The sequence below is a fragment of the Salvia splendens genome, chromosome 15 (genome assembly GCF_004379255.2).
Source record: "Salvia splendens isolate huo1 chromosome 15, SspV2, whole genome shotgun sequence".
Classification (NCBI taxonomy): Eukaryota; Viridiplantae; Streptophyta; class Magnoliopsida; order Lamiales; family Lamiaceae; genus Salvia; species Salvia splendens.
In genome coordinates, this window is record NC_056046.1 from 34,056,778 (window position 1) to 34,084,501 (window position 27,724).

The 27,724-nt window shown below is 36.3% G+C and overlaps 3 protein-coding genes across 3 annotated transcripts; 1 reads left to right on the plus strand and 2 right to left on the minus strand.

Moving 5' to 3' along the window:
- Nucleotides 1–8,627: 8,627 nt before the first annotated feature.
- Nucleotides 8,628–10,401, plus strand: LOC121766434 (ferruginol synthase-like). The gene is made up of 2 exons (XM_042162721.1): nt 8,628–9,623; nt 9,686–10,401. The coding sequence occupies exons 1-2, from the start codon at nt 8,757–8,759 to the stop codon at nt 10,286–10,288; spliced, it is 1,470 nt and encodes a 489-aa protein (XP_042018655.1). The 5' UTR covers nt 8,628–8,756; the 3' UTR covers nt 10,289–10,401.
- Nucleotides 10,402–15,219: 4,818 nt separating this feature from the next.
- Nucleotides 15,220–16,901, minus strand: LOC121766452 (ferruginol synthase-like). The gene is made up of 2 exons (XM_042162733.1): nt 15,998–16,901; nt 15,220–15,935 (listed from the first exon to the last, which is right to left on the minus strand). Exons 1-2 carry the CDS (start codon nt 16,861–16,863, stop codon nt 15,929–15,931), a joined length of 873 nt encoding a protein of 290 aa, XP_042018667.1. The 5' UTR covers nt 16,864–16,901; the 3' UTR covers nt 15,220–15,928.
- Nucleotides 15,333–15,899, minus strand: LOC121767076 (ferruginol synthase-like). The gene has a single exon (XM_042163277.1). It carries the CDS (start codon nt 15,897–15,899, stop codon nt 15,333–15,335), a length of 567 nt encoding a protein of 188 aa, XP_042019211.1.
- Nucleotides 16,902–27,724: the final 10,823 nt, after the last annotated feature.

Sequence of the window (27,724 nt, forward strand, 5' to 3'; positions counted from 1 at the left end):
CCTGCATGTGTTTTCCTTATGTGCAGGTTGAGCGACGAGGAGCTTGGGTGGTGTTGAGTCGAACTTGAATATCTTGTTGCTTCTTAATTTTGAACTTTGAGGGTCGTCGTGTCTTCATACATGGTGTCACCTTCTCTTGAACGCTCCCACTAAATTATTACTATCTTTTTCAATTATGTTTTGAATCCCTTTTGCTCTTGGATTATAAAATCTGTTAGCCGTTATCTTTTGATTAAATGTCAAGTCAATACTCTGATTCTCCCTTCAAGTCCCATTAGTCGTGACCACCCACATTTATTAAACCCCAAAAGGGTGGTCGCGACACATTCCGTGATGATCTATTGAGTTGCTACATAATCGTGAGAGGAGGTTGGCGAGTTAGAAGAGCTTAGTTGACACTACAATTAGCTTCCCATAAATCAACACTGTTAATTGAGAGTGAGGACATCTTGAGGGTCTTAGTAGCTTTTGGGAGTTACAAATCTAGGATTGACGCCCCTAGTGTATGTAATCTACACTTGTGCCGCATGGACAAAACTTATGTGACTCGTTCTAGTGAAGTAAGAACTGTGCTAGGGGACCATAACTATGTTTTGTGTAAACCATAATTGTGAAAGCTCTATCCTTGGAATTCCACTCTTTGCCTAATTTACCCCAAAACTCTTGTTTCTTTAGATAGTATTTGACACTTAGTACATTATAGACAATTGCAATTATATTCTCTGTGTTCGATATCCCGGTACTGACCTTTAGCTATACTATTTCTGCCTTGTATACTGATCTTGAAAAGCCAAGTACAACCTGTTAGGATTGGTATACTAAAAAGCATATTTCGAGCATGTTGCACGGATAGAATTGCTTGTATACAATAAACTCTACAATCCACTTTTAACCCAAGGCGAGAAGAATTAATTTTATCGCATTGGTGTTTGCTTATGCATTTATAAGATGTTTCTCAAACATTTAAATGTATAAGAAGCAAATAAGTCTAATTCTTCTGCATAGTAGACTGGTCGTGAACGACGTTCACAGAAGGTGACGCAGTCGGTCCTATGTAGAAGAGAAATATTTCACAACCTAGATAGGCTTTGGCTACCTATCGTGAAAGGTTGCAGTGTCAGTCCGCATGTTTCCTTACCTTAGGAAATAAACGACACTGGTGTGGTATAGCACTGAAGGATCTAACAGTTGAGATAAGTCTTTCTTGCTATTTACTGAAAGACGAGGTCTCGGTGATTGTTATTTCTTAATCATTGTTGATATAACATTGAGAATACGACATTGATTATGCACTACTTTGATTTATCAAATGGTGCGGATTTTTTGCAATCCAAGAATCCTGATATCTTGGGTAGTGGTGATTAATGTATAGAGGTGCTAGTATTGTTATTGCAATGAATCGTGTGCTGGGTGAGTCCAGTTTGATAATATCCTCAAGAGGTGTTCGAAAAAGGTTTTATTATTCAGAAACCCGGCCGGTTGGAATTTATTCCCGAATAATAAATAAAGATTTTGAACTAGACAACTCTTGGAAAAAGATATTAATTAATTAAAGTCAAATAGCAGGCTTAAATTAATTAATAGATATTTATATCTTAAACACGGGAAATAATAAATTAAAGAGGTAAAGGTCAGATTACTCGTAATTTGGGAAAGGACGAGTAGTCAATATTATTATACTATAGTGGATGATAATAATATTCTATTGGACTTGTATTAAATTTGGGGCTCAATTTAATTAGTAAAAGTCCAACAGGTTTGGCCCAAGTCCAACCTCCATGGATCCCTAATCTGGCCCATCATAACTCTATATAAAGGTGACTAGATAGAAGACTAAATTAATTGATTTTTATTATAAAAATTCGTGCTCCCTCTCTCCGGGGAGTGGACGAAATTTTCAGTTTCACGGAACTGAAGTTCAGTCTTCTGCCTAGTTAAGTCCTTTCGATTCTGACAAGCTTTGCCCACTCAAAGGTCAGATTCTGAGTTCGGGATACAGATTAGGAGGTTCGTGGTTGAGTACGAAGAACATCACGTGGAGAATCCGCAAGCAATCGATGATTCTTTGGAGGATCAGATCGGTAATTCTAATCCGTAGGAAATTCATGTTTTAGGTTTTAATTCCTTTTACATGATTTATGTGCGTTCTAGCATGCTTTTTTGATTGTTTAACATGTGAATCAATTAATCCCATAATCGGTCAAATAGATCTGTATGCATGATTTATTTTTTATGCATGTCTTCCGCTGTGCAAAGGGCTCCAAACCCCAACAACTGGTATCAGAGCCAATTTTTGGCTCTGATTATGTGGATTAATTTCATGTTATGTAAATTGCTTGAACGCATGATTTTCTTCATTTTGTGTTGTTTAATTTTGTTTGAACGAACGACGAAGAATGAGAACCAATGGCGAGGGAGTACTCGGTTGGCACGAGCAGCCGGCGCTTGCGTCGGGGCTGCTCGTGGCTGTGAATTCAAGCCTCGGCGCTGCGCGTATATCTCTTGTGTATGTACGTGATTTTTAATCAATAGAGTAATCATTACTTGCCTGTTTTGATTAATTGGTTATGTGTATGTACGTGATTTTTAATCGATAGAGTAATCATTACTTGCATGTTTTGATTAATTGGTTATATGTATGTACGGGATGTTTGAATCAATTCTTGTATGATTCTTGTACGTTGTTTTAAAGCGTGATAATCAAATCGTCAATTTGCACACCCACGGCTGCGTAAAAATCGCAGCAGGCGAGTGGGAGCCTCTAACGGCTTTGTGCGAGAGCGATTTGGATCAGACTGTAGGGACGCTGGGCAGGCCGAGAAACTGGAAAAGTTGCGGTGCTGGGCAGATTGCTACAACCTACAGCAGCGACGTTCCGATAGGCGACGTCGAGCACTCCAGCAGCAGTTGCGGTCCGAGTGGGAGCTCATTGGTGGCGTCTCCCGGGCTCGTGTGGGCGGCGCAACTTTCTGAAATTAGTTATGGTTTCCTAAACCCTAGGAACTAACTTCGGAGAAATATTCAAAATTAGTTAGGATTTCCATAACCTAGGAATTAGTTTTGAATATATTTCAAGATATAATTTAGAATAAGATTTGACATATCTTAAATAGATTATCTAAAATTTAATTTTAATTAAATTATGGATTAGTTGAAATTTATCCTTATTTTATGGATTTGGATAGATATCCTGATAAATCCTAGATAAACTTGGATAATAACAATTAATTTATTTTCTTTTGTCTTATGGATTTATATAGATTAATTTTATGAAAATGAATCCTAGATAGACTAGATAAATAATTAATTAAATTTGGATTTTATCCTTATTTTATGGATTTAGATATATTTAATTATATCTAGAGAAATCCTAGATAAATTTGGATGAATAATTAAATTTATTTCTGTCATATCGATTTAGATAGATTTTATTCTATCTTGTTGAATCCTTAATTGACTAAGATAAATATTAATTAAGTTTATCCATATCTTGTAGATATTGATAGATCTATATCTATCTAGAATATATCTTAGTAGATTTGGATAATTAAAATCCATATTTATCTTTATCTTGTGGATATTTATAGAATTAATTCTATTTAGAAAATATCCTAGTATATTTAGATAATTAAATGTATCTCTATCTTATAGATATTGATAGATTTATATCTATCTAGAATATATCTTAGAAGATTTAGATAATTGTTAATCCAGTATTGTAATTATCTTTTGGGTTTAAGATAGATTTAGTTCTATCTAGTTAAATCCTAGTTGAATTAATTAATATTAATTCTAGTTTATCCTAATTTTATGGATATAAATAGATTTATTTCTATTTAGAAAATATCCTAGATAAATTTGGATAAAGATAATACAAGATAATCCTAATCTAATTGGATTTTGATATGATATATTCTAGTTTCTTATTCTAAATAATTTAAGATTTTCTTAAATCTTAGAGTGATTGGATTTTATCTTATGGATTTAGATAGATTTGTTTCTATCCTGAAATATCATAGTACAATTTTGATAATGATAATCCAAGATCAGTCTTATCTTGAATTTTAGGATTTGATTTTATCCATGTAAAATCTAGAATAATCCTAAGAGGATTTAGATAGATTCCATTCTATCTAGATAAATCCTAAATTGATTTGGATAGTCATTATCCAAATAAATCGTATCAAATCTGAAATTCCTATTTTGGATAAGATAAGGAATTAATTATTTAATTAAATCTCCCTAGATTTATTAAATAATTTCAATAATTATCCAGTGTGATTAATCACCATGAATTAAATGGATTTATCTATTTATTTGGTGTTAATATGTTTTAAGTGGATTATCTGCCTTATCTACTTATGTGATAATTTTGCAAAAGTCATATTTAAAATGACTCAGCGATAATTACGACAGTGTGTTGTATATGGTCTCCATAAATTGGTCTATATATGAAGCAGTTTCTAATATTATCGCAACCCACCTTAGTGGGAGCAATAATCCTACGAAATAGCAAGTTCATAAGATTAGACTTCTTAATAGTAAATTGTTTAAACTAGAAGCGTGTTTCTAATATTATCGCGACCCACCCTAGTAGGATCCATAATCCTACGAAATTGCAAGTTCGTATGTTTAAGCATATTTATAAGATAGCTATGGAATTTTGTTAGTGGCGTACGACCTTCCCTAGAAGGAGTATCGAAACAGAAATGAAATTCCTAGATGCAAATATTTATGGTAAATGCTTAGGCAATATTTGGCGGCCATGCCACGTTAGTGATCTCTGGACTATTCGTCGGTATTGTGACCAGGAAATTGTTGGAATCCGAATTTGTATGACCTCCCTAGAGGCGTACTTATTTTGGTTTTTACGGTTGTGAGATACATAAATTGTTTTATGGTTGTTTGCGATTATGTATTAAGCATAGTATGTGATAAATAGTTTTATTTCTTCTCAGCCAAATTCTTAATAATGTCTGCGAACCTTAAAGAAATCAAACTCGAAGGCCAAAATTATGTAGACTGAAAATATTAAATGGATAAGATTCTCATTGCTGAAAACTTAAAGTTTGTACTCACTAATTCATGTCCTCCATTTCCTCGACAAAATTCTACAAAGAAAGTTTGAGAATGCATTTTATGCATGTACTCGATAAGTTCTTTGAGGAAGAAGGTCAAACTACTTTCTTTTAAGTAGTGAGACAAATCTTGGTTTATACCGATGATAAAGGAATATCCAATGAGGACGTTGTCCAGATTCTATTGGAACATCCAAAAGAGATAGAAAGTTTTCATGAATCTTCTGATTCAGTTACTCAAATAGTTTCTACACTCAGTTCATCGCCAAATGTAATAGGAAGTGATTATATGAAGGTTGTTACTGAAAAGTTGGAAACCTTTGGCATTATATTCACTTTATTACTATTGGAGGAAGATAACATGATACTTGACGAATTCATTAAGGTTGTATCTTTCCTATGTCTTAGTTCAATCGAACAGAAGACTAGCAATGGAAAGGGGGAAGAGCTGAATTGTCATCAATGCCTGCTGAAAGCAAGAAAGGCAAGAAAAATTTGGTGAAAAAGGCAAAGAGAAGATGCATTGTAAGTCGGATTGACCTCTTATATAGAAGGACAATGACTTAGAAAACAATGCAACTTCTAAAGGTGAGATCTACATCTAGTTGGGCAGTTGTTGCACTTGGAGCTATTTATTTATGCTCACTTTATTGTTTTGTTTTGATGTATAAGACTTTGTTTTATTGGTACAGTTTAGTTTGGAAAGAATTCAGTTTCAGTTTCTAAACTTGTTAATGATTAAATGATGTTCGATGTCATTTGATAATGCATGCATTATTGAGAAATGTTCATCGAATATCTATCATAGTGCCATAGAAAAACAAATTATACATCATAGTATCTAAACAATATAATTGCAAAAAGATTGAGTTTAACACCACAGTTCAACTTCTTAAACAATGAATGATAAAGTATTTATGGTACTTAATCATAAGGCCAAGAAAGTACTTAGTAATTGTTCAAACTGATTTTGTCTAACTCAAGTGACTATCGAGATTTTAACAGCTTACTTGTTAAATAGCTTGAAAGTCAGGTAAGTCTGGTTGATGCACAACAAGTTAGAATCTTTTGGTGGTTCAAGGGATTCAGAATACTTATAGAGGTACGAAATAGAAAGACTAGCAAGTCTTAATGGTTTATACCATAGCTTGACACGAACGATAACGACTAAAACATGATATTACATGATTAAATGGGACTCTTGTGCTCGTTCTTGCGGAAGAGCACGGCTGTGGTTGTTGTGCTCTTGCCTAAGAGCAAGCAGAAAAAGTGGGGTCGGGCCCACAATCGTGCTCATTGGCAAGAGCACGGTTGTGGTTGCTCTAACCCAACGGGTTCATGTCGGATTCGTGTGGATTATCGTGTATCTAAGAAAAAAGTTAACACTCTATTAATGATAGTAAGTTACTATACAATATAACTTGACACGACACGATAACGACTAAAACATGATATTACACGATTAAATGAGATGTTACAAAATTAGAAAAATTATTTTCTTAAATCAAAATAATAAAATTAATGTATAATATTGAAGTACAATAATATTATATCTATACAAAATTAAATAATTAAAATAATTATTTTTTAAATAAAATTAAAGTATAATATTTTTTAATTTATAAAAAATTAATTACTAGTACTATTTTTAAAATTAACAAAACTAAATATAATATTTTTTTAGTTACTTAAAATCAAACTATAATATTTTTTAATTAATAAAAATAACAAAATTAAAGTGTAATAATTTTTTGTTCTCTTTCTATCTTACATTACCAATAATATAATTAATAAATAAATACCAATAGTATAATTATTTAAATTATAAATTATATAATAATTATTACTATTATTATTATTTAATATTAAATTAATAACTAATCAATATAGTCTTCGTAAAAATTTAAAATTGTTAATTATATTCATAATGGTAAAAATTTGAATATTTTTAGTTAGGTGTTTCAACCCTAAAATGAGTATGAAATAATTTAATATAAATAATTCAATTGATTTAATTACTTTAAATAATTAATTTAATTAGGTATTTTTTTTCTTGATTTATATTATTAATGCAATTAGATGTATGTATAAAACACTAAAAAGAAAGAAGAAAAAGAAGAGAAAAGTAAAAAGAGGAAACATAAACTAAGGAAAAAAAGTAAAAAGAAAGGAAGGTAAAATACTAAAAAGAAAGAAGAAAATGAAGAAATTAAGAAGGAAAAAAGAAATAAGAAAGGAAGAAAAAAATCACATGTTTGGTCCTATTTAATTAAAATTTCCAAAAATATCATCCATAACTAAAAAATCACATGTTTGGTAGCCAGAGTTATTTTTGTTATATGGTACCAAAAACGATATAAAATAAAGATCACGTACCATTTATGTGCGAAAGTAAAAGATCAAGTATCATTTATGTAGTTCACTCTAAAAGAAAATTAAAAAAAGGATTATTATTAATGGATATAGACCATTTTTTATGGAAGGACAAAAAAATATGGCGATACTTGTATAGGATGAAGGGTGAATATAGTATCAACAAATATTTCCGCCAGATAATTAGTAGTATTCCGATTTTTCCGTAAAGGAAAAGGCATGGGTGACAAAATTTCTTGTTAATTAACTCCATTACAGTCACTAATTTGGATAGTATATCAACAAATATTTTCGTCTGATAATTAATAGTTGCCGATTTTGCCGTATAGGATAGGGCATGTGAGTTACAAAATTCCTTATTAATTAACTACATTACATTCACTAATTTAGTTAGTATCAACAAATATTTTCGTCTAATAATTAATAGTTGTCGATTTTGCCGTATTGGACAAGGCATGTGAGTGACAAAATTCCTTGTTAATTAACTACATTATATTCACTAATTTGGTCCACAGCCTCCACTCAATGGTAATTTATTTCACAAAACAGCATTGTACCAACCCAGTGGCTTTCTTTTGATGAAGTGAAATCAATATATCTTGATGTATAAATTTTGGGCGAAATTCTTGAAGTAATCGTATTTAGAAAATCATATCCCTAAATGTGACATTTTTTACTTCTACAGAAAGAGTTACGTATTCTCAAAATGTGTAAGTAATCGTATTTAGAAAATCATGTCCCTAAATGAGACAATTTTTTTTAAAATTCTACCAAAGGAGTCAACACATTTCCAAAATGTGTAAGAGCATTTACATTAGTGGATAATACACCTCCAATTTCTCCCGCCACGTTAGTATTTTATTATTTAGTCTATCCCCAAAGGGAAATTGAAATAGTTATAAAATTAAAAAATCATGCAAGCATTCTTGATTACATATACGATAAAGGACCAATCAATATTTTAGCCCTAAGTGTATTAATTTTTACTAATTTGGTCCACCACCTCCTCTACTCAATAATACTCCCAGTATTTTGTTATTTTTTTAATTTGTCTACTTGAGAAAAAAGAAGTCCTATATTCCACGTTTATTTCTTATGATAAATTGAAATAAATATCGTAAATTTGCTATATATATATACATACCATATGATCATTAATTAATTCCAGGTCTCATATTGTATATTTTGATTTTAGTATACTAGCATTATATTAAAATATAAAAATATTAGTAGTAGTTGAATTGGGTTATAAAAGGAGGCATATTAGCATACGAGGTTACAAGGGAGAAGAAAAAGCAGTGGAAAATGGATTGCGTTTTGATTGGTGTTGTGATGGGTGTAATGTTGTTGGGTTTAAGGTGGTTTGTATACCTCCAGGGGCCACGAAAACGGCTCCCTCCGGGACCCAGACCCCTCCCGATCATCGGAAACATTCACCAACTAGGTAAAAATCAGACCGAAACACTGAGACAGCTGGCGAAAACGTACGGCCCTCTGATGTCGATCCGCATAGGCAGCGTGTACACGGTGGTGGCGTCCACACCGGAGATGGCCATGGAGCTCCTCCAACGCCACGGTCAGGTCTTCTCCGGTCGGACCGTCCCCCATGCGATGGATGTAGGCGGGTTCAGCAAGTTCAGTATTTTCTTCGGTCCGGCCGGGAAGGAGTGGCGCGACAAGCGCAAGGTGTGCAAGGAGATTCTGTTCTCGGAGCGGTGCCTCGAAGAAAGCGAGGGCCTCCGCCAGAAGATGCTGCAGAAGCTGGTGGATCACGTCGGGGGCCACTGCGACCGAATGGATGTGGTCAACATCCACGATGTGGTATTCATGGCCAATCTCAACCTCTTGCTCACCACCATCTTCTCCATCACCTCCCCGGACACCGCCATGGAGTTGATGAAGATTATGAAAGATTTTTTCACCTTATTTGCTCCCAATATCACCGACTACTTCCCCATTCTAAAAGTCTTGGATCCGCAGGGGATGAAGCGCAAGGCTGAGTTAAGCTTGGGTAAACTCTTGGCCAAATTCCGTGATTTTCTTAACCACAGGTTGGACCACAGAAGGAACAACCCCAACAACAAGAAGCAGGATCTGCTCGAGGCAATCATCGATATCACCCAAGCAAACGACTACAGCATTACCACACAAGATATCCCTTATTTACTTCTCGTAAGTTCTATTTTCATTCATTTGGTCTACCTTTTTTCTAAAAAAATCTATAAATATACTAGGAATTAATCGTGGGAGGAATAGACTCCAACTCGAACATGGTCGAGTGGATCATGACTGAGCTACTATTCAACCCGGACAAACTCGAGAGGCTAAAACGAGAGATAAAGAGCGCAGTGGGAGAGAATGGGAAAATCCAGGAGGCGGACATCGCGTCCCTCCCTTATCTGCAGGCAGTGATCAAAGAAACCTTTCGTTATCACCCGCCAGGGCCTCTTGCGGTTACCCGGATGTCAGAAGCCGATCAAGAGGTGAATGGTTATATGATTCCAAAAGGGACGCAGATAGTCGTCAATACGTGGTCAATGGCAAAAGATCCGAGCATCTGGACTGATCCGGAATCTTTTGAGCCAGAACGATTCCTTGACAACAAACTGGACTTCAAAGGCCAGCATTTCCAGCTCATACCCTTCGGGGCGGGCCGGAGAATATGCCCCGGAATACCCTTGGCAACTCGTATTCTGCAGATGACCACCGCTGTTTTGGTTCATAATTTTGACTGGAAACTTGAGAAAGACAAGGATCACCCGGACCATAAAGAAGCCATGTTTCGGATAAATTTGAGCAAAGCAACTCCACTTAGAGCTTTTCCGTTTAAAATTTAAGATTTTCTCATCTTAATAAATGGACAATAATAGCCCATGCTTCCAATAATGTAACCCATGTTGTGTATTATGTATATTGAAAATTATCAATCATATTACTATTTGGTACTTCATCCATCCCAATTAGCTGAAATATATCTTTCAGACACGGAGATAAGCTAAAACAGGAGAAAGAATAAAGAAATAATATAAGAGAGAGGATAAACTAAGAGTAATTAGATATTTTGTTTTTTGTCAAAAAAGAAATACTACTCAACTAAATTGAGACATTTCGAAAAATATTGTATATTTTCCCAAGAATTATGCACCTATCTTAATTTTATATCTCACTTACAGAGATTAATGTCATTCTTTCGCATGAATGAAATCGGAGCTTTAATTACTTTGTAACAGTTTAAATAAAAAAAATTAATTACTTTAGAATAATTAAATTACTTGGAATAAATTAGATCCGAGTTTAAACAATTTACTAAAAGAAATAAAAAAACATAAATTGAGTCCCAAGTCCAAAACTTAAATAATACTCCCTCCGTCCCATGCTACTTGCACTTTTCATTTTAGACCGTAAATTTGGGATTGATTTTTTTGTGTAATTAAAAAAGAATTTTAGGTGTAATGAGACATCACTTAATAAAAGAGCTCTTAACTTAAACTAACATATTAATTAAATGCATTAATTCTAACTTAAATTATAAATAGTGTAAGGACTTTGTGACGAGCCGAAAAGTAAACGTGCGAGTAGCACGGGACGGAGGGAGTATCACGCCCACTAACTCAATAAATAAGGCCTAATTATTAATTTATTTCCAGCCCAACTCAGTTTTAACGAAACAGAGCCAAAACTTAAAACTTGGCCCAATTGTATTATGTCCCTATAATGTGTATTATGCGTGAAATAATGTAGCTCGGGTAATTTAAATCATATCTATCCAATCCATATATCTAATGGCTATAATTTGTTTTATGTTTAAGACTAAAAAGTGTTAGGACCTTAATACACCCATATATATACTATTTACATTTACGCTACTTCATTTGGCGGAATTGAATATTATTAAGAGTAAAGGCCAAAATTGGTCCTGAACATATAGCCATTTTACGTTTTTGGTCCTAAACATTATCATTTGGATTTTTTGGTCCTGCAAATATGGAAATTTGATCATTTTGATCCTCCGTCAATATTTCCGTTAAAAACTAATGGTCAACGGCTAATTTTGACCAAATTAAACTTTTAATTCTGATTTTTTACTCCCTAATTAATTCCCTAATTATTTTTACATTTCAATTTCATCTTCTTTCCTTCCACTTATCATCATCCAAAAAACAAAAAATCAAAGAGAGAAATTTAAAGGAAAGATCCAAATTTGGAACTAAAAAGAGTGAAATACGAGAAGGAAAACTTAGATCCAACAATTAAGTGATATACCCATCTAGAGAAGAAAGAGTGAACTACTGAGATTGCACAGCAAAAAAATCCATGGTCATCTCCCTCATCCTCACTCTCTCTCTCTCTAATAATCTAACCTCATTCAGACATGTTAAAGGGGTAAATCTGAAACACACCCTCTCATTTCATCATCAAACAATAGAAAGGCGGAGAGAGAAGGGAAATCCACTATGGGCAGTAACCAAGCATAGTTGAAGTTTGACTAAGGTAAGGTAAATCAACGGCTGGCATCAATGAAAGAAGGAATCTTGACCGTAAAAGGGCAATGTGTCTCATTTTCTCTAGTTTCGATGTGGGCAATCCAGCTCTGCGAACTCCGCCCCCTTCCTCGACACCCTCCTCTCCGACTACGTCGTCCTCATCTGCAAATTCCGCGACGTCCACGTCTCCACGGATCGGGCCTCCATCGGCCTCATCGTCGACAGTGTCCGGGTCGCCCACCCCGATCTCTTGGTCGGATCTAGAATGGCGGTTCACGAAATTGACGGAATTCATTTAACTAGGGTTTGAGGGGAAGAGGAAGGAAGAAGATGAAAGATGAGAGGAAGGAAGAAGATGAAATTGAAGTGTAAAAATAATTAGGGAGTAAAAATTCAGAATTAAAACTTTAATTTGGTCAAAATCGGCCGTTGACCGTTAGTTTTTAACGGAAATGTTGACGGAGGACCAAAATGATCAAATTCTCATATGTGCAGGACAAAAAAATCCAAAAGATAATGTTTAGGACCAAAAACGTAAAATGGCTATATGTTCATGACCAATTTTGGCCTTTACTCTATTATTAATAATAAAGTAATATCTTTACGTTATATTCTGTTTGGACATGAATAGCCGTATTAATATATTATCATTTCTCTTGCAATTCTTATTTTAAAAAAGATTAAAATACTTAATAGTAATAAAATTTCCAAAACTTATCTTTTATATATTGATAGATTATAAATCGTTGGAGTGGTTTGATTGCTTTATAATTCTCTGAAAGATTAATACCCTAATTAAATTATACTAGTAATATATTAATATGGGTTATGAAATTTCATATTTATACTAGTCCATTTATGTGCACTAGTCCAATTCTAGTCTTAATTCATTTCTTCTTCAGTAGTATACTGTTGGTGTGAGCAGAAAACTTAAATATTTTACGGTTGATTCAATCCCACATTTAAAAAAATTTCCTATTGCGTTCCATTACATTAGTTTCACTACTTTAATATTACTAATTATTTAATTATAAAAGGAAAATTCTAAACTATATTGTAATTGGACTAATGAACACCAAAAAGAACTAGTATTTTATAATTAGATTAAATTACCCTAGCGATTGAAAATTGAAGAAAAAAAGAGAACATAACATGATATATGCAGTATTAGTACATGACAATATTAATTATGAACAAATCAAATTGTATAGGATAAAACCGGATTAAAAGTGATGAAAGTTGATAACAAAAGTCTTCAACGGCATATATTTGGTTCATAATGAATGAATCATACTAATATTTTATAATTATAATTATATACGTATTATATATTATATTAAAAATTGAATAAAATTTATAAGAGAAAAGGCCAAAACTGATCCGAACATATACCCATTTTACGATTTTGGTCCTATGCTTTATCTTTTGAATTTTCTCATCCTGAACATTTCAACTCGGATCACAATTGGTTCTACACTAACAGTTCCGTCAATTTTTAAACGGTTTTGACCCAATTTTGACGGTTTTAATTGTCCCATTCGGGTTAAAACCGTTTAAAAATCAGTCAAAATCGGGTTAAAACCGTTTAAAAATTGACGGAAATGTTAGTGTATGACCAATTGTGATCCGAATTGAAATGTTCAGGATGTCAAAATTCAAAAGATAAAGTATATGACCAAAATTATAAAATGGACATATATTCATGAACAGTTTTTACATTTACTCTTTTAAAATTTCATTGTGGCTTTATTAATTATTTATTATTTTCAAATAGTAATAATATTTTATTAATAATAATAATAATTTTAAATGATAGTACGTAATTTAAATAATTACTCCATTCATCCCATTCAAGATGACCACATTTCCTTTTTATTTGTACCAATCAAGATTACCACTTTCCAATTTTGGAAATAACCTCATCTGTCTTCTCTCCTCATTAAAATAATCAACTACCATTTTTCTCTCTACTTTCTTCCACCTATCAAACTTCAACTATGCTTGGTTACTGCCCATAGTGGATTTCTCTTCTCTCTCCGCCTTTCTATTGTTTGATGATGAAATGAGAGGGTGTGTTTCAGATTTACCCCTTTAACATGACTGAATGAGGTTAGATTATTAGAGAGAGAGAGAGTGAGGATGAGGGAGATGACAATGGATTTTTTTGCTGTGCAATCTCAGTAGTTCACTCTTTCTTCTCTAGATGGGTGATATCACTTAATTGTTGGATCTAAGTTTTCCTTCTCGTATTTCACTCTTTTTAGTTCAAAATTTGGATCTTTCCTTTAAATTTCTCTCTTTGATTTTTTGTTTTTTGGATGATGATAAGTGGAAGGAAAGAAGATGAAATTGAAACGTAAAAATAATTAGGGAATTAATTAGGGAGTAAAAAATCAGAATTAAAAGTTTAATTTGGTCAAAATTGGCCGTTGACCATTAGTTTTTAACGGAAATGTTGACGGAGGACCAAAATGATCAAATTTCCATATTTGCAGGACCAAAAAATCCAAATGATAATGTTTAGGACCAAAAACGTAAAATGGCTATATGTTCAGGACCAATTTTGGCCTTTACTCTTAATAATATTCAATTCCGCCAAATGAAGTAGCGTAAATGTAAATAGTATATATATGGGTGTATTAAGGTCCTAACACCTTTTAGTCTTAAACATAAAACAAATTGTTGCCATTAGATAGATGGATTGGATAGATATGATTTAAATTACCCGAGCTACATTATTTCACGCATAATACACATTATAGGGACATAATACAATTGGGCCAAGGTTTAAGTTTTGGCTCTGTTTCGTTAAAACTGAGTTGGGCTGGAAATAAATTAATAATTAGGCCTTATTTATTGAGTTAGTGGGCGTGATATTATTTAAGTTTTGGACTTCGGACTCAATTTATGTATTTTTATTTCTTTTAGTAAATTGTTTAAACTCGGATCTAATTTATTCCAAGTAATTTAATTATTCTAAAGTAATTAATTTTTTTTATTTAAACTGTTACAAAGTAATTAAAGCTCCGATTTCATTCATGCGAAAGAATGACATTAATCTCTGTAAGTGAGATATAAAATTAAGATAGGTGCATAATTCTTGGGAAAATATACAATATTTTTCGAAATGTCTCAATTTAGTTGAGTAGTATTTCTTTTTTGACAAAAAACAAAATATCTAATTAATATTATTTTATCCTCTCTCTTATATTATTTCTTTATTCTTTCTCCTGTTTTAGCTTATCTCCGTGTCTGAAAGATATATTTCAGCTAATTGGGATGGATGAAGTACCAAATAGTAATATGATTGATAATTTTCAATATACATAATACACAACATGGGTTACATTATTGGAAGCATGGGCTATTATTGTCCATTTATTAAGATGAGAAAATCTTAAATTTTAAACGAAAAAGCTCTAAGTGGAGTTGCTTTGCTCAAATTTATCCGAAACATGGCTTCTTTATGGTCTGGGTGATCCTTGTCTTTCTCAAGTTTCCAGTCAAAATTATGAACCAAAACAGCGGTGGTCATCTGCAGAATACGAGTTGCCAAGGGTATTCCGGGGCATATTCTCCGGCCCGCCCCGAAGGGTATGAGCTGGAAATGCTGGCCTTTGAAGTCCAGTTTGTTGTCAAGGAATCGTTCTGGCTCAAAAGATTCCGGATCAGTCCAGATGCTCGGATCTTTTGCCATTGACCACGTATTGACGACTATCTGCGTCCCTTTTGGAATCATATAACCATTCACCTCTTGATCGGCTTCTGACATCCGGGTAACCGCAAGAGGCCCTGGCGGGTGATAACGAAAGGTTTCTTTGATCACTGCCTGCAGATACGGGAGGGACGCGATGTCCGCCTCCTGGATTTTCCCATTCTCTCCCACTGCGCTCTTTATCTCTCGTTTTAGCCTCTCGAGTTTGTCCGGGTTGAATAGTAGCTCAGTCATGATCCACTCGACCATGTTCGAGTTGGAGTCTATTCCTCCCACGATTAATTCCTAGTATATTTATAGATTTTTTTAGAAAAAAGGTAGACCAAATGAATGAAAATAGAACTTACGAGAAGTAAATAGGGATATCTTGTGTGGTAATGTTGTAGTCGTTTGCTTGGGTGATATCGATGATTGCCTCGAGCAGATCCTGCTTCTTGTTGTTGGGGTTGTTCCTTCTGTGGTCCAACCTGTGGTTAAGAAAATCACGGAATTTGGCCAAGAGTTTACCCAAGCTTAACTCAGCCTTGCGCTTCATCCCCTGCGGATCCAAGACTTTTAGAATGGGGAAGTAGTCGGTGATATTGGGAGCAAATAAGGAGAAAAAATCTTTCATAATCTTCATCAACTCCATGGCGGTGTCCGGGGAGGTGATAGAGAAGATGGTGGTGAGCAAGAGGTTGAGGTTGGCCATGAATACCACATCGTGGATGTTGACCACATCCCTTCGGTCGCAGTGGCCCCCGACGTGATCCACCAGCTTCTGCAGCATCTCCTGGCGGAGGCCCTCGCTTTCTTCGAGGCACCGCTCCGAGAACAGAATCTCCTTGCACACCTTGCGCTTGTCGCGCCACTCCTTCCCGGCCGGACCGAAGAAAATACTGAACTTGCTGAACCCGCCTACATCCATCGCATGGGGAAAGGTCCGACCGGAGAAGACCTGACCGTGGAGTTGGAGGAGCTCCATGGCCATCTCCGGTGTGGACGCCACCACCGTGTACTCGCTGCCTATGCGGATCGACATCAGAGGGTCGTACGTTTTCGCCAGCTGTCTCAGTGTTTCGGTCTGATTTTTACCTAGTTGGTGAATGTTTCCGATGATCGGGAGGGGTCTGGGTCCCGGAGGGAGCCGTTTCCGTGGCCCCTGGAGGTATACAAACCACCTTAAACCCAACAACATTACACCCATCACAACACCAATCAAAAGGCAATCCATTTTCTACTGCTTTTTCTTCTCCCTTGCAACCTTGTATGCTAATATGCCTCCTTTTATAACCCAATTCAACTACTACTAATATTTTTATATTTAATATAATGCTAGTATACTAAAATCAAAATATACAATATGAGACCTGGAATTAATTAATGATCATATGGTATGTATATATATATATATATAGCAAATTTACGATATTTATTTCAATTAATCATAAGAAATAAACGTGGAATATAGGACTTCTTTTTTCTCAAGTAGACAAATTAAAAAAATAACAAAATACTGGGAGTATTATTGAGTAGAGGAGGTTGTGGACCAAATTAGTAAAAATTAATACACTTAGGGCTAAAATATTGATTGGTCCTTTTTCGTATATGTAATCAAGAATGCTTGCATGATTTTTTAATTTTATAACTATTTCAATTTCCCTTTGGGGATAGACTAAATAATAAAATACTAATGTGGCGGGAGAAATTGGAGGTGTATTATCCACTAATGTAAATGCTCTTACACATTTTGGAAATGCGTTGACTCCTTTGGTAGAATTTTAAAAAAAATTGTCTCATTTAGGGACATGATTTTCTAAATACGATTACTTACACATTTTGAGAATACGTAACTCTTTCTGTAGAAGTAAAAAATGTCACATTTAGGGATATGATTTTCTAAATACGATTACTTCAAGAATTTCACCCAAAATTTATACATCAAGATATATTGATTTCACTTCATCAAAAGAAAGCCACTTGGGTTGGTACAATGCTGTTTTGTGAAATAAATTACCATTGAGTGGAGGCTGTGGACCAAATTAGTGAATATAATGTAGTTAATTAACAAGGAATTTTGTCACTCACATGCCTTGTCCAATACGGCAAAATCGACAACTATTAATTATTAGACGAAAATATTTGTTGATACTAACTAAATTAGTGAATGTAATGTAGTTAATTAATAAGGAATTTTGTAACACACATGCCCTATCCTATACGGCAAAATCGGCAACTATTAATTATCAGACGAAAATATTTGTTGATATACTATCCAAATTAGTGACTGTAATGGAGTTAATTAACAAGAAATTTTGTCACCCATGCCTTTTCCTTTACGCAAAAATCGGAATACTACTAATTATCTGGCGGAAATATTTGTTGATACTATATTCACCCTTCATCATATACAAGTATCGCCATATTTTTTTGTCCTTCCATAAAAAATGGTCTATATCCATTAATAATAATCCTTTTTTTAATTTTCTTTTAGAGTGAACTACATAAATGATACTTGATCTTTCACTTTCGCACATAAATGGTACGTGATCTTTATTTTATATCGTTTTTGGTACCATATAACAAAAATAACTCTGGCTACCAAACATGTGATTTTTTAGTTATGGATGATATTTTTGGAAATTTTAATTAAATAGGACCAAACATGTGATTTTTTTCTTCCTTTCTTATTTCTTTTTTCCTTCTTTAGTTTCTTCATTTTCTTCTTTCTTTTTAGTATTTTACCTTCCTTTCTTTTTACTTTTTTTCCTTAGTTTATGTTTCCTCTTTTTACTTTTCTCTTTTTTTTCTTCTTTCTTTTTAGTGTTTTATACATACATCTAATTGCATTCATAATATAAATCAAGAAAAAAAATACCTAATTAAATTAATTATTTAAAGTAATTAAATCAATTGAATTATTTATATTAAATTATTTCATACTCATTTTAGGGTTGAAACACCTAACTAAAAATATTCAAATTTTTACCATTATGAATATAATTAACAATTTTAGATTTTTACGAAGACTATATTGATTAGTTATTAATTTAATATTAAATAATAATAATAGTAATAATTATTATATAATTTATAATTTAAATAATTATACTATTGGTATTTATTTATTAATTATATTATTGGTAATGTAAGATAGAAAGAGAACAAAAAATTATTACACTTTAATTTTGTTATTTTTATTAATTAAAAAATATTATAGTTTGATTTTAAGTAACTAAAAAAATATTATATTTAGTTTTGTTAATTTTAAAAATAGTACTAGTAATTAATTTTTTATAAATTAAAAAAATATTATACTTTAATTTTATTTAAAAAATAATTATTTTAATTATTTAATTTTGTATAGATATAATATTATTGTACTTCAATATTATACATTAATTTTATTATTTTGATTTAAGAAAATAATTTTTCTAATTTTGTAACATCTCATTTAATCATGTAATATCATGTTTTAGTCGTTATCGTGTCGTGTCAAGCTATATTGTATAGTAACTTACTATCATTAATAGAGTGTTAACTTTTTTTTGGATACACGATAATCCACACGAATCCGACATGAACCCGTTGGGTTAGAGCAACCACAACCGTGCTCTTGCCAACGAGCACGATTGTGGGCCCGACCCCATCTTCATCAAAGAATCCAGTATTCGTGTAAAGAAACACATATCTTGCGTTGAAGATTATAGAACCTGTACCTTTTCTATCATTTGGGACAACCTTAAAACATACCTCAGTACACAACTCCAATTACTTGGATACCTTTTCCAAAACATGTGTTGGAATAACTCCACACCTTGTGATGTGCTGGACTAGACTTGCCTCTAGTCCACAACTCGTGTGTTGTAGAAGGTACTGATGTTATAGTAGTTTCTTTAAGGTATAACTCATTGTTTCCAACGTATATCCCATCAATGATAAGGTGTTATTGAGTAAAACTATTCACTTATCGAACTTGTCTTCGAGAGACTTCGATATCTTCTTATATGACTATCCCATTCTTTAGAAGAATGCTTGGAGTAGTCAACTAGGATTTAACTCCCACTACTGATCTTAACTCATTGTTCGTCTCCTATGGTATAAACCATTAAGACTTGCTAGTCTTTCTATGTCGTACCTCTATAAGTACTCTGAATCCCTTGAACCACCAAAAGATTCTAACTTGTTGTGCATCAACCAGACTTACCTGACTTTCAAGCTATTTAACAAGTAAGCTGTTAAAATCTCGATAGTCACTTGAGTTAGACAAAATCAGTTTGAACAATTACTAAGTACTTTCTTGGCCTTATGATTAAGTACCATAAATACTTTATCATTCATTGTTTAAGAAGTTGAACTGTGGTGTTAAACTCAATCTTTTTGCAATTATATTGTTTAGATACTATGATGTATAATTTGTTTTTCTATGGCACTATGATAGATATTCGATGAACATTTCTCAATAATGCACGCATTATCAAATGACATCGAACATCATTTAATCATTAACTAAATTCTTTCCAAACTAAACTGTACCAATAAAACAAAGTCTTATACATCAAAACAAAACAATAAAGTGAGCATAAATAAATAGCTCCAAGTGCAACAACTGCCCAACTAGATGTAGATCTCTCCTTTAGAAGTTGCATTGTTTTCTAAGTCATTGTCCTTCTATATAAGAGGTCAATCCGACTTACAATGCATCTTCTCTTTGCCTTTTTCACCAAATTTTTCTTGCCTTTCTTGCTTTCAGCAGGCATTGATGACAATTCAGCTCTTCCCCCTTTCCATTGCTAGTCTTCTGTTCGATTGAACTAAGACATAGGAAAGATACAACCTTAATGAATTCGTCAAGTATCATGTTGTCTTCCTCCAATAGTAATAAAGTGAATATAATGCCAAAGGTTTCCAACTTTTCAGTAACAACCTTCATATAATCACTTCCTATTACATTTGGCGATGAACTGAGTGTAGAAACTATTTGAGTAACTGAATCAGAAGATTCATGAAAACTTTCTATCTCTTTTGGATGTTCCAATAGAATCTGGACAACGTCCTCATTGGATATTCCTTTATCATCGGTATAAACCAAGACTTGTCTCACTACTTAAAAGAAAGTAGTTTGACCTTCTTCCTCAAAGAACTTATCGAGTACATGCATAAAATGCATTCTCAAACTTTCTTTGTAGAATTTTGTCGAGGAAATGGAGGACATGAATTAGTGAGTACAAACTTTAAGTTTCAGCAATGAGAATCTTATCCATTTAATATTTCCAGTCTACATAATTTTGGCCTTCGAGTTTGATTTCTTTAAGGTTCGCAGACATTATTAAGAATTTGGCTGAGAAGAAATAAAACTATTTATCACATACTATGCTTAATACATAATCGCAAACAACCATAAAACAATTTATGTATCTCGAAACCGTGAAAACCAAAATAAGTACGCCTCTAGGGGAGGTCATACAAATTCGGATTCCAACAATTTCCTGGTCACAATACCGACGGATAGTCCAGAGACCACTAAGGTGGCATGCCGCAAATATTGCCAAAGCATTTACCATAAATATTTGCATCTAGGAATTTCATTTCTGTTTTGATACTCCTTCTAGGAAGGTCGTACGCCACTAACAAAATTCCATAGCTATCTTATAAATATGCTTAAACATACGAACTTGCAATTTCATAGGATTATGGATCCCACTAGGGTGGGTCGCGATAATATTAGAAACACGCTTCTAGTTTAAACAATTTACTATTAAGAAGGTCTAATCTTATGAACTTGCTATTTCGTAGGATTATTGCTCTCCACTAAGGTGGTTTGCGATAATATTAGAAACTGCTTCATATATAGACCAATTTATGGAGACCATATACAACACACTGTCGTAATTATCGCTTAGTCATTTTAAATATGACTTTTGTAAAATTATCACATAAGTAGATAAGGCAGATAATCCACATTAAAACATATTAACACCAAATAAATAGATAAATCCATTTAATTCATGGTGATTAATCACACTGGATAATTATTGAAATTATTTAATAAATCTAGGGAGATTTAATTAAATAATTAATTCTTATCTTATCCAAAATAGGAATTTCAGATTTGATACGATTTATTTGGATAATGACTATCCAAATCAATTAGGATTTATCTAGATAGAATGGAATCTATCTAAATCCTCTTAGGATTATTCTAGATTTTACATGGATAAAAAAACTAAAATTCAAGATAAGACTGATCTTGGATTATCATTATCAAAATTGTACTATGATATGTCAGGATAGAAACAAATCTATATAAATCATAAGATAAAATCCACAATCACTCTAAGATTAAGAAAATCTTAAATTATTTTTTAGAATAAGGAAATAGAATATATATATAAAAATCAATAGATTAGGATTATCTGTTATCTTTATCCAAATTTATCAGGATATTTTCTAATAGAAAGAAATAAATCTATTAACATAAAATTAGGCTAACTGCAGGAGTTGACACCACTAAATAGATCGTGTAGTGGAGGTCGTGAGGTTCTGGAGTCCACTATCTCCCAGTTCGGTGATACTGAGACCGAACTGCTGAACTATTGCGAGCAGCTTTTGCCGATCTGAGAGTAGAGCTTGATGGTCGGCTTTTACCGAGCTGTAGGCTGGGGCCGAACTTTTTGTAATGCCGAACTGATACTCTTCCTTGGCTTTGGGCTGATGGGCCGTCACTGCTATTGGGCTTGTTTAGTACGTACCCCATCACTACCCCCCGAAAGCGAAGTGAATCACTTCGGCGAAGCGAGTCACTTCGGCATTCTGGATAAAGGTACGAGGGAGGCTGACGTTAGGGGACGTGCCTTGCGCGTGACTGCATTAAATGCGACAGTAAAATCCGGCCGTGAATCCTGAAAAGGTTGGATTCGAAACGGTGCGATGATTTTGAAATCTTCTCCGAATCTGATAAATACGTCCTTTCTTCATCATTTGAACACTTTTGCCATTGCTTCTTCTGCATTCTCTCTTTTTGCGTAAAAATTTCCTTCCACTTTCAAGAATTTCTTCAGAATTTCTTCAGACTTTCAAAGAGTAAGAACCATGTTTCTTTTCTTCTTCTGAGTCAGGTAGCGGTTAGGAAAGGGGTAAGGGGTCTTCTAGCCGGAAAGAATCCGGGGAGAAGACCGTAGAGTATTTTCACAGCATCTTGAGTAAGGATACTGTGATATCCTTACACGAAAAATATTTTTTTCCTGGGGGGAAGGTTGCGATTCCCGACGACCTTCATAGGGCTGACTCGCCGCCGGAGGGTTACGCCACCGTTTATGAAGCCGGCTTGGAATGCGGGCTTCGTTTCCCTCTTCCCCCTGCCTTTGTAGAGCTGCTAGATTTTTTTCAACTCCCTTTAGGTCAGGTGACTCCGAACTCTTGGAGGCACTTATCGGCCTTTGCTGCCGAACTGCGTAGGCTAGATAAGGATCTGTCTCTGAGGGCAATCCTTAATTTCTTCCAGTTTAAGAGGAAGGGATCTTGGTTTTACTTGATCCCTTTACAGCCCTTTAGAGCCTTTTGTAAATCCAAATGGCCGAAATGGCAAAATCGCTTCTTTTTTTATAATAGGACTGCGGCTCCGGACTTTTCCTGGAGAGGGCCGAAGTCCGTTATTCCTCATCCTCGGGTAGAACCGTGGGGACGAGCTCGAGGCGAGCTCAATAAGATTCCCATGATTAGGAAGCAGTACTCGGAGTCTGAGCTCGTCAAGGGCGACTTCGTGTTCGACTCTCGTCTTCGGACGAGAAGAAGAGACTGAGGGTGAGGATTTCTTTTTTATGCATTACTGCCTTGACGACGAAAACTAACCTTGTTTTCTTGCTTTTTGGCAGTGAACTTGCTAAACAAGCTCGGTCGCAAATCCTCCGAATCTAAGGAAACCGGAAAGGCCGAAAACCACCAGCTCGGCGTCTGATGCCGAGAAGAATCCGAAGAGGCAAAAGACCTCTTCGGATCCAAAGAAGCCGGAGTCGACTTCGGCAAGGGGGAAGGGGAGAGGATTCAGAAACCCCCAAGAGCGCCAGAGAAAGACGTGGTCTTGGCGCCTCCTTCGGATATGTCTGTGAGCCTTTTGCATGGGCCAACGGACTTTGCCGAGGTAACTTCTCTTCTTGATTCTTTGGCTTTGCTTCTTTCCTGTATTTTTTTTGTGGCCCCTCGGTTGACTTTTTCCTTTTTCCATTTTTCAGAGGAACGATATGCTCTCCAAGCTCGTCGCCGTTGAACTCTCCAAAGCGTCCAACGATTATGCTGAGATGCAGAGGAAGTTGGCGGCTGCTCGGTCACCAGGCCGAACAGGCTAAGGCAGACTTTGAGAAGGCCAGAGCTGCTAGGATCTCGGCCCAGGATGAAGCCCAGTTTGCCAAAAACCAGCTCGTCATCCAGCGAGAGCAGACGAAACGGAGGGATGCTGCCCGCCGTGGTTGCCCAAGGGGAAGGTTCTCCGTGCTTTCGCGGAGAAACTCTTTCTGAGCAATCAATTTTCGGCCTTTGTCGGTTGGATCTGCTGAAACTGATGACCGATAATGCCGAGCATGGGCCCGAAGTCGTCCTGCCGCTGTACGGCCGAGGATGATAGCAGCTCGTCTCCAGAGTCTGCCGCTCCTTGAGAGCTTGCTTCGTCCTCAGTCCTGCTTTCTGCTGACCGAGTTCGTAGTTGCCGAGCTGACCGGGACGAGAATATGGAGGCTATCTTTGCCTCCTTAGGGCCAGTTTCACCCGCTCCCAATTTTCCACGGAGAGGTGAGACCGAGCAGCTTGATCAGCAGACCGGAGACAGGCAGGCCGAGCAAGAGGTGCTGCTGATCGGTGATGGGGGCACCGAGCAGGCTGGGGGGAGCAGGGGGGCCGAGGCTGAAGCTGAGGCAGACAAGGAGAAGGAAGCTGAACCTCACCGAGGAGCCCGGAGACGAAGCTGGCGGAGTATGATTTCGTCTCCCTTCTCTTAGTTTAGTTTCTTCCTTCTTGTAAAATGGCCTTGAAGCCCTCCTTGTGTAAAATATTTTTTCTTATGAATGAAAAAATTCTTCTTTCTACACTTGTGTCTTCGTATAGCTTTTCGTACTCTCTTTTACTCCTGTTGTGGTTTACTACCTGCTCAGTAAAATGAAATGCCGAACTGACATAGCTGCTTTGTATTCGTAACTCTTAAGGAGCTGGAGGTACTTCACTGGAAGCGGCTGTACTCTTCTGCTTTAGACGAAGCTGAGAAAAAAGCCATAGCTGACCAGATTGAAGAATGACGAACTCTTGGCTTGTTTAGTGAAGCTGGAGGCCGACAATAAGGACTTAGAGTCGAAAAGAAAGATCTGGAGGCCGAGCTGAACACTGCCGTCGCTTGAGAGGACTGCATATGAGGATTTCATCTGCAGGCGCGGGGGAATGACCATCTCTGAAGTTCAGGAACGAGTTGACGAACTGTGGGAGGGAATATCATGTACTCCGGAGGAACAATGCGCTGGAGAGCTCGGCTTGCCAACAAGTCGTGAAATCATTGCGGCGCTGGGCTTCTCGGTACGACATCATTCTTTCCCGGCGTCCCTCAATCGAGAGATTCCTTAGGCATTTCCCGCCAACAGATGGTCGCACTCCAGCTCAAACCTCTGATTCATTTGCTCAAAACCCTACTCCAAGTCAGCAACGAACTCAGGAACAACCGGAGACATCAAGACGAGGACGGACTGAAGTTCGCAGAGGAGCGGTGACTATGAGTGAGCAAGATCGGCAAATGATTCGTGACGAGACTCTTCGCCGCCGAGGTGCTAGAGCTTCCGGGCTCAGGAAGAGGCGGGGTAGGTCGATTAGAGCATCTCGTCGACCTGCTTATTCTTCAGCTGCCCGGAATGGCCGAACTCGGCTTCACGAGGATTTTGTGAATAGATGGCTCAACTTTAGCAACCATGGACAGTAGAATAGTCCTTTGTAATGGCGTAACGCCTTCTCGTGGGTAGCAGAATTATATGCCGAACAAGATTTACTAAATGAAATTTTCATTTCGCTTCTATCACTGCGTATTTACAGCTCAGCGAAAAAATTTCATCGTGCTCGTCCTCGGTCTTATGAAGTAAACTTCTTTGACCGGACTCGTCCTCGGTCTTATGAAGTAAGCTTCTTTGACCGGACTCGTCCTTGGTCTTATGAAGTAAACTTCTTTGACCGGACTTGGTCCTCGGTCTTATGAAATAAACTTCTTTGACCGGACTCGTCTTTGGTCTATGAAGTAAACTTCTTTGACCGGACTCGTCTTTGGTCTTATGAAGTAAATTTCTTTGACCGGACTAAGCTTGTGTCCTAATTTGGCGAGTTTTATCGCTCGGATCGGACTTTCCCTTGTCCTAATTTGGGGATCGGACTTTCCCTTGTCCTAATTCGGCGAGTTTTTATCGCGTGGATCGGACTTTCCCTTTGTTGCAGTTCGTTTCAGACGAACTGCTTGTTTCTTAAGCTGAATTGTGGTCTTGTATCCTCCTTAGAAGCTTGGACTCACAATCGTTGGCTTATATATGTTCTAAAAAGGGGATCAGCCTTCGAAGAACAAGATACCTCAGTAACATTTGTAAGAGACGACACGCACATAGACAGACAAACGCACATAGACAAACATGAAAAACAAGTAAAAACAAAGAAAGCACATACCCCTAGGACCGAACTAGACACAAGACTGACTGACCGGACTGTCTCTTACAAATGGAACTTCTTGAGGTTGGAAATGTACCATGTTCGGGGTACTTGTTCTCCTGACATGTGGGTCAATTTGTAAGACCCTTTGCCGAGGACTTCTGACACCCGATATGGACCTTCCCATGTGGGTTCGAGTTTGCCCAGCTTTTCTGCTCGGCTTACTTCGTTGTTTCTCAAGACGAGATCTCCCACTTGAAATTGCAGCTTTTTCACCCTTGGTTATAATACCGGGCTACTTGCTCCTTGTACTTGGCTGCTTTTATGCAGGCCAATTCTCTTCTTTCTTCGGCAAGATCTAGTTCGGCTCTCAGTCCGTCATCATTCATTTCTGAGGAGAAATTTAGAGTTCGGGGACTGGGTACGCCGATCTCAACCGGAATCACGGCGGGCGGGCGGCTTCTCAGGATTGAGACGTGGCCCCAATCGGTTTTGCACCGGAGTCCTTTGAATCCTTTCAAAAGGAGTTCGGCGAGGATGTCCCTGATCGCCAAAAGGAGTTCGGCGAGGATGTCCCTGATCGCTATGATCGGGCTTCCTCCTGTCTCCTCGGGATGAGCTGTCTAAAGACCGTTTGCGACGGTCTGCCTCATCGGCACGGGAGAACTGGTCCGCAATGTCCCACATCTCTTGAGCTGTTTGCGGACTGCATTCCACGAGCTTTCTGTAGAGAGCTCCGGGCAGGATTCCATTTTGGAATGCCGAAATGACAAGTAGATCATTGAGATCGTCTACTTGTAGGCATTCCTTGCGGAATCTCGTCATAAAGTCGCTGATCTTTTCGTCGCGACCTTGACGTATAGAAAGCAGCTGAGCCGAAGTGATTCGGGCTTCCGCTTTCTGAAAGAACCTCCTGTGGAAAGCATCCATTAGATCTCGGTAAGATCTAATGCTGCCTTGGGGGAGGCTATCGAACCACCTTCTTGCGTTCCCGATAAGCAGCTCGGGAAACAGCTTGCACATATGGACCTCATTGAGACCCTGGTTCGCCATGTTATACTGATAGCGTCCCAGGAAGTCATGAGGATTCACTAACCCGTCATAAGTCATCGACGGAGTTCGGTAGTTCTGTGGCAAGGAGTTCGGGTGATATCGTCCGCGAACGGAGTCTTCAATGCTCCGTACATGGCGAACCCGACATCTCTTCGGTATGGAGGAGATGGAGTTCTCCTGTGATTCCGGTACCGAGGAGGAACAGGAACATGTCGGGGTTGAGGATTCTTCTTCCTGGAAGACACGGCACTACTGCGGTAGTGACTTTCATGTCTGGATGAGGAGGGAGAATCCACCGTTTTCGTCTCCGGCTTTTGGCCCTTTTGCAGGAAAATTAAGAACTCTTCCTGCTTCTCGGCCAAAAACAACTTGACAGCCTCGTT

Excerpts from the sequence above, each read along its gene's own strand:
- LOC121766434 (XM_042162721.1), top strand. The coding sequence starts at position 8,757 with ATGGATTGCGTTTTGATTGGTGTTGTGATGGGTGTAATGTTGTTGGGT. Across the intron at positions 9,624-9,685 it reads ATATCCCTTATTTACTTCTC|GAATTAATCGTGGGAGGAAT; the intron begins GTAAGTTCTATT and ends TAAATATACTAG.
- LOC121766452 (XM_042162733.1), bottom strand. The coding sequence starts at position 16,863 with ATGGATTGCCTTTTGATTGGTGTTGTGATGGGTGTAATGTTGTTGGGT.
- LOC121767076 (XM_042163277.1), bottom strand. The coding sequence starts at position 15,899 with ATGGTCGAGTGGATCATGACTGAGCTACTATTCAACCCGGACAAACTC.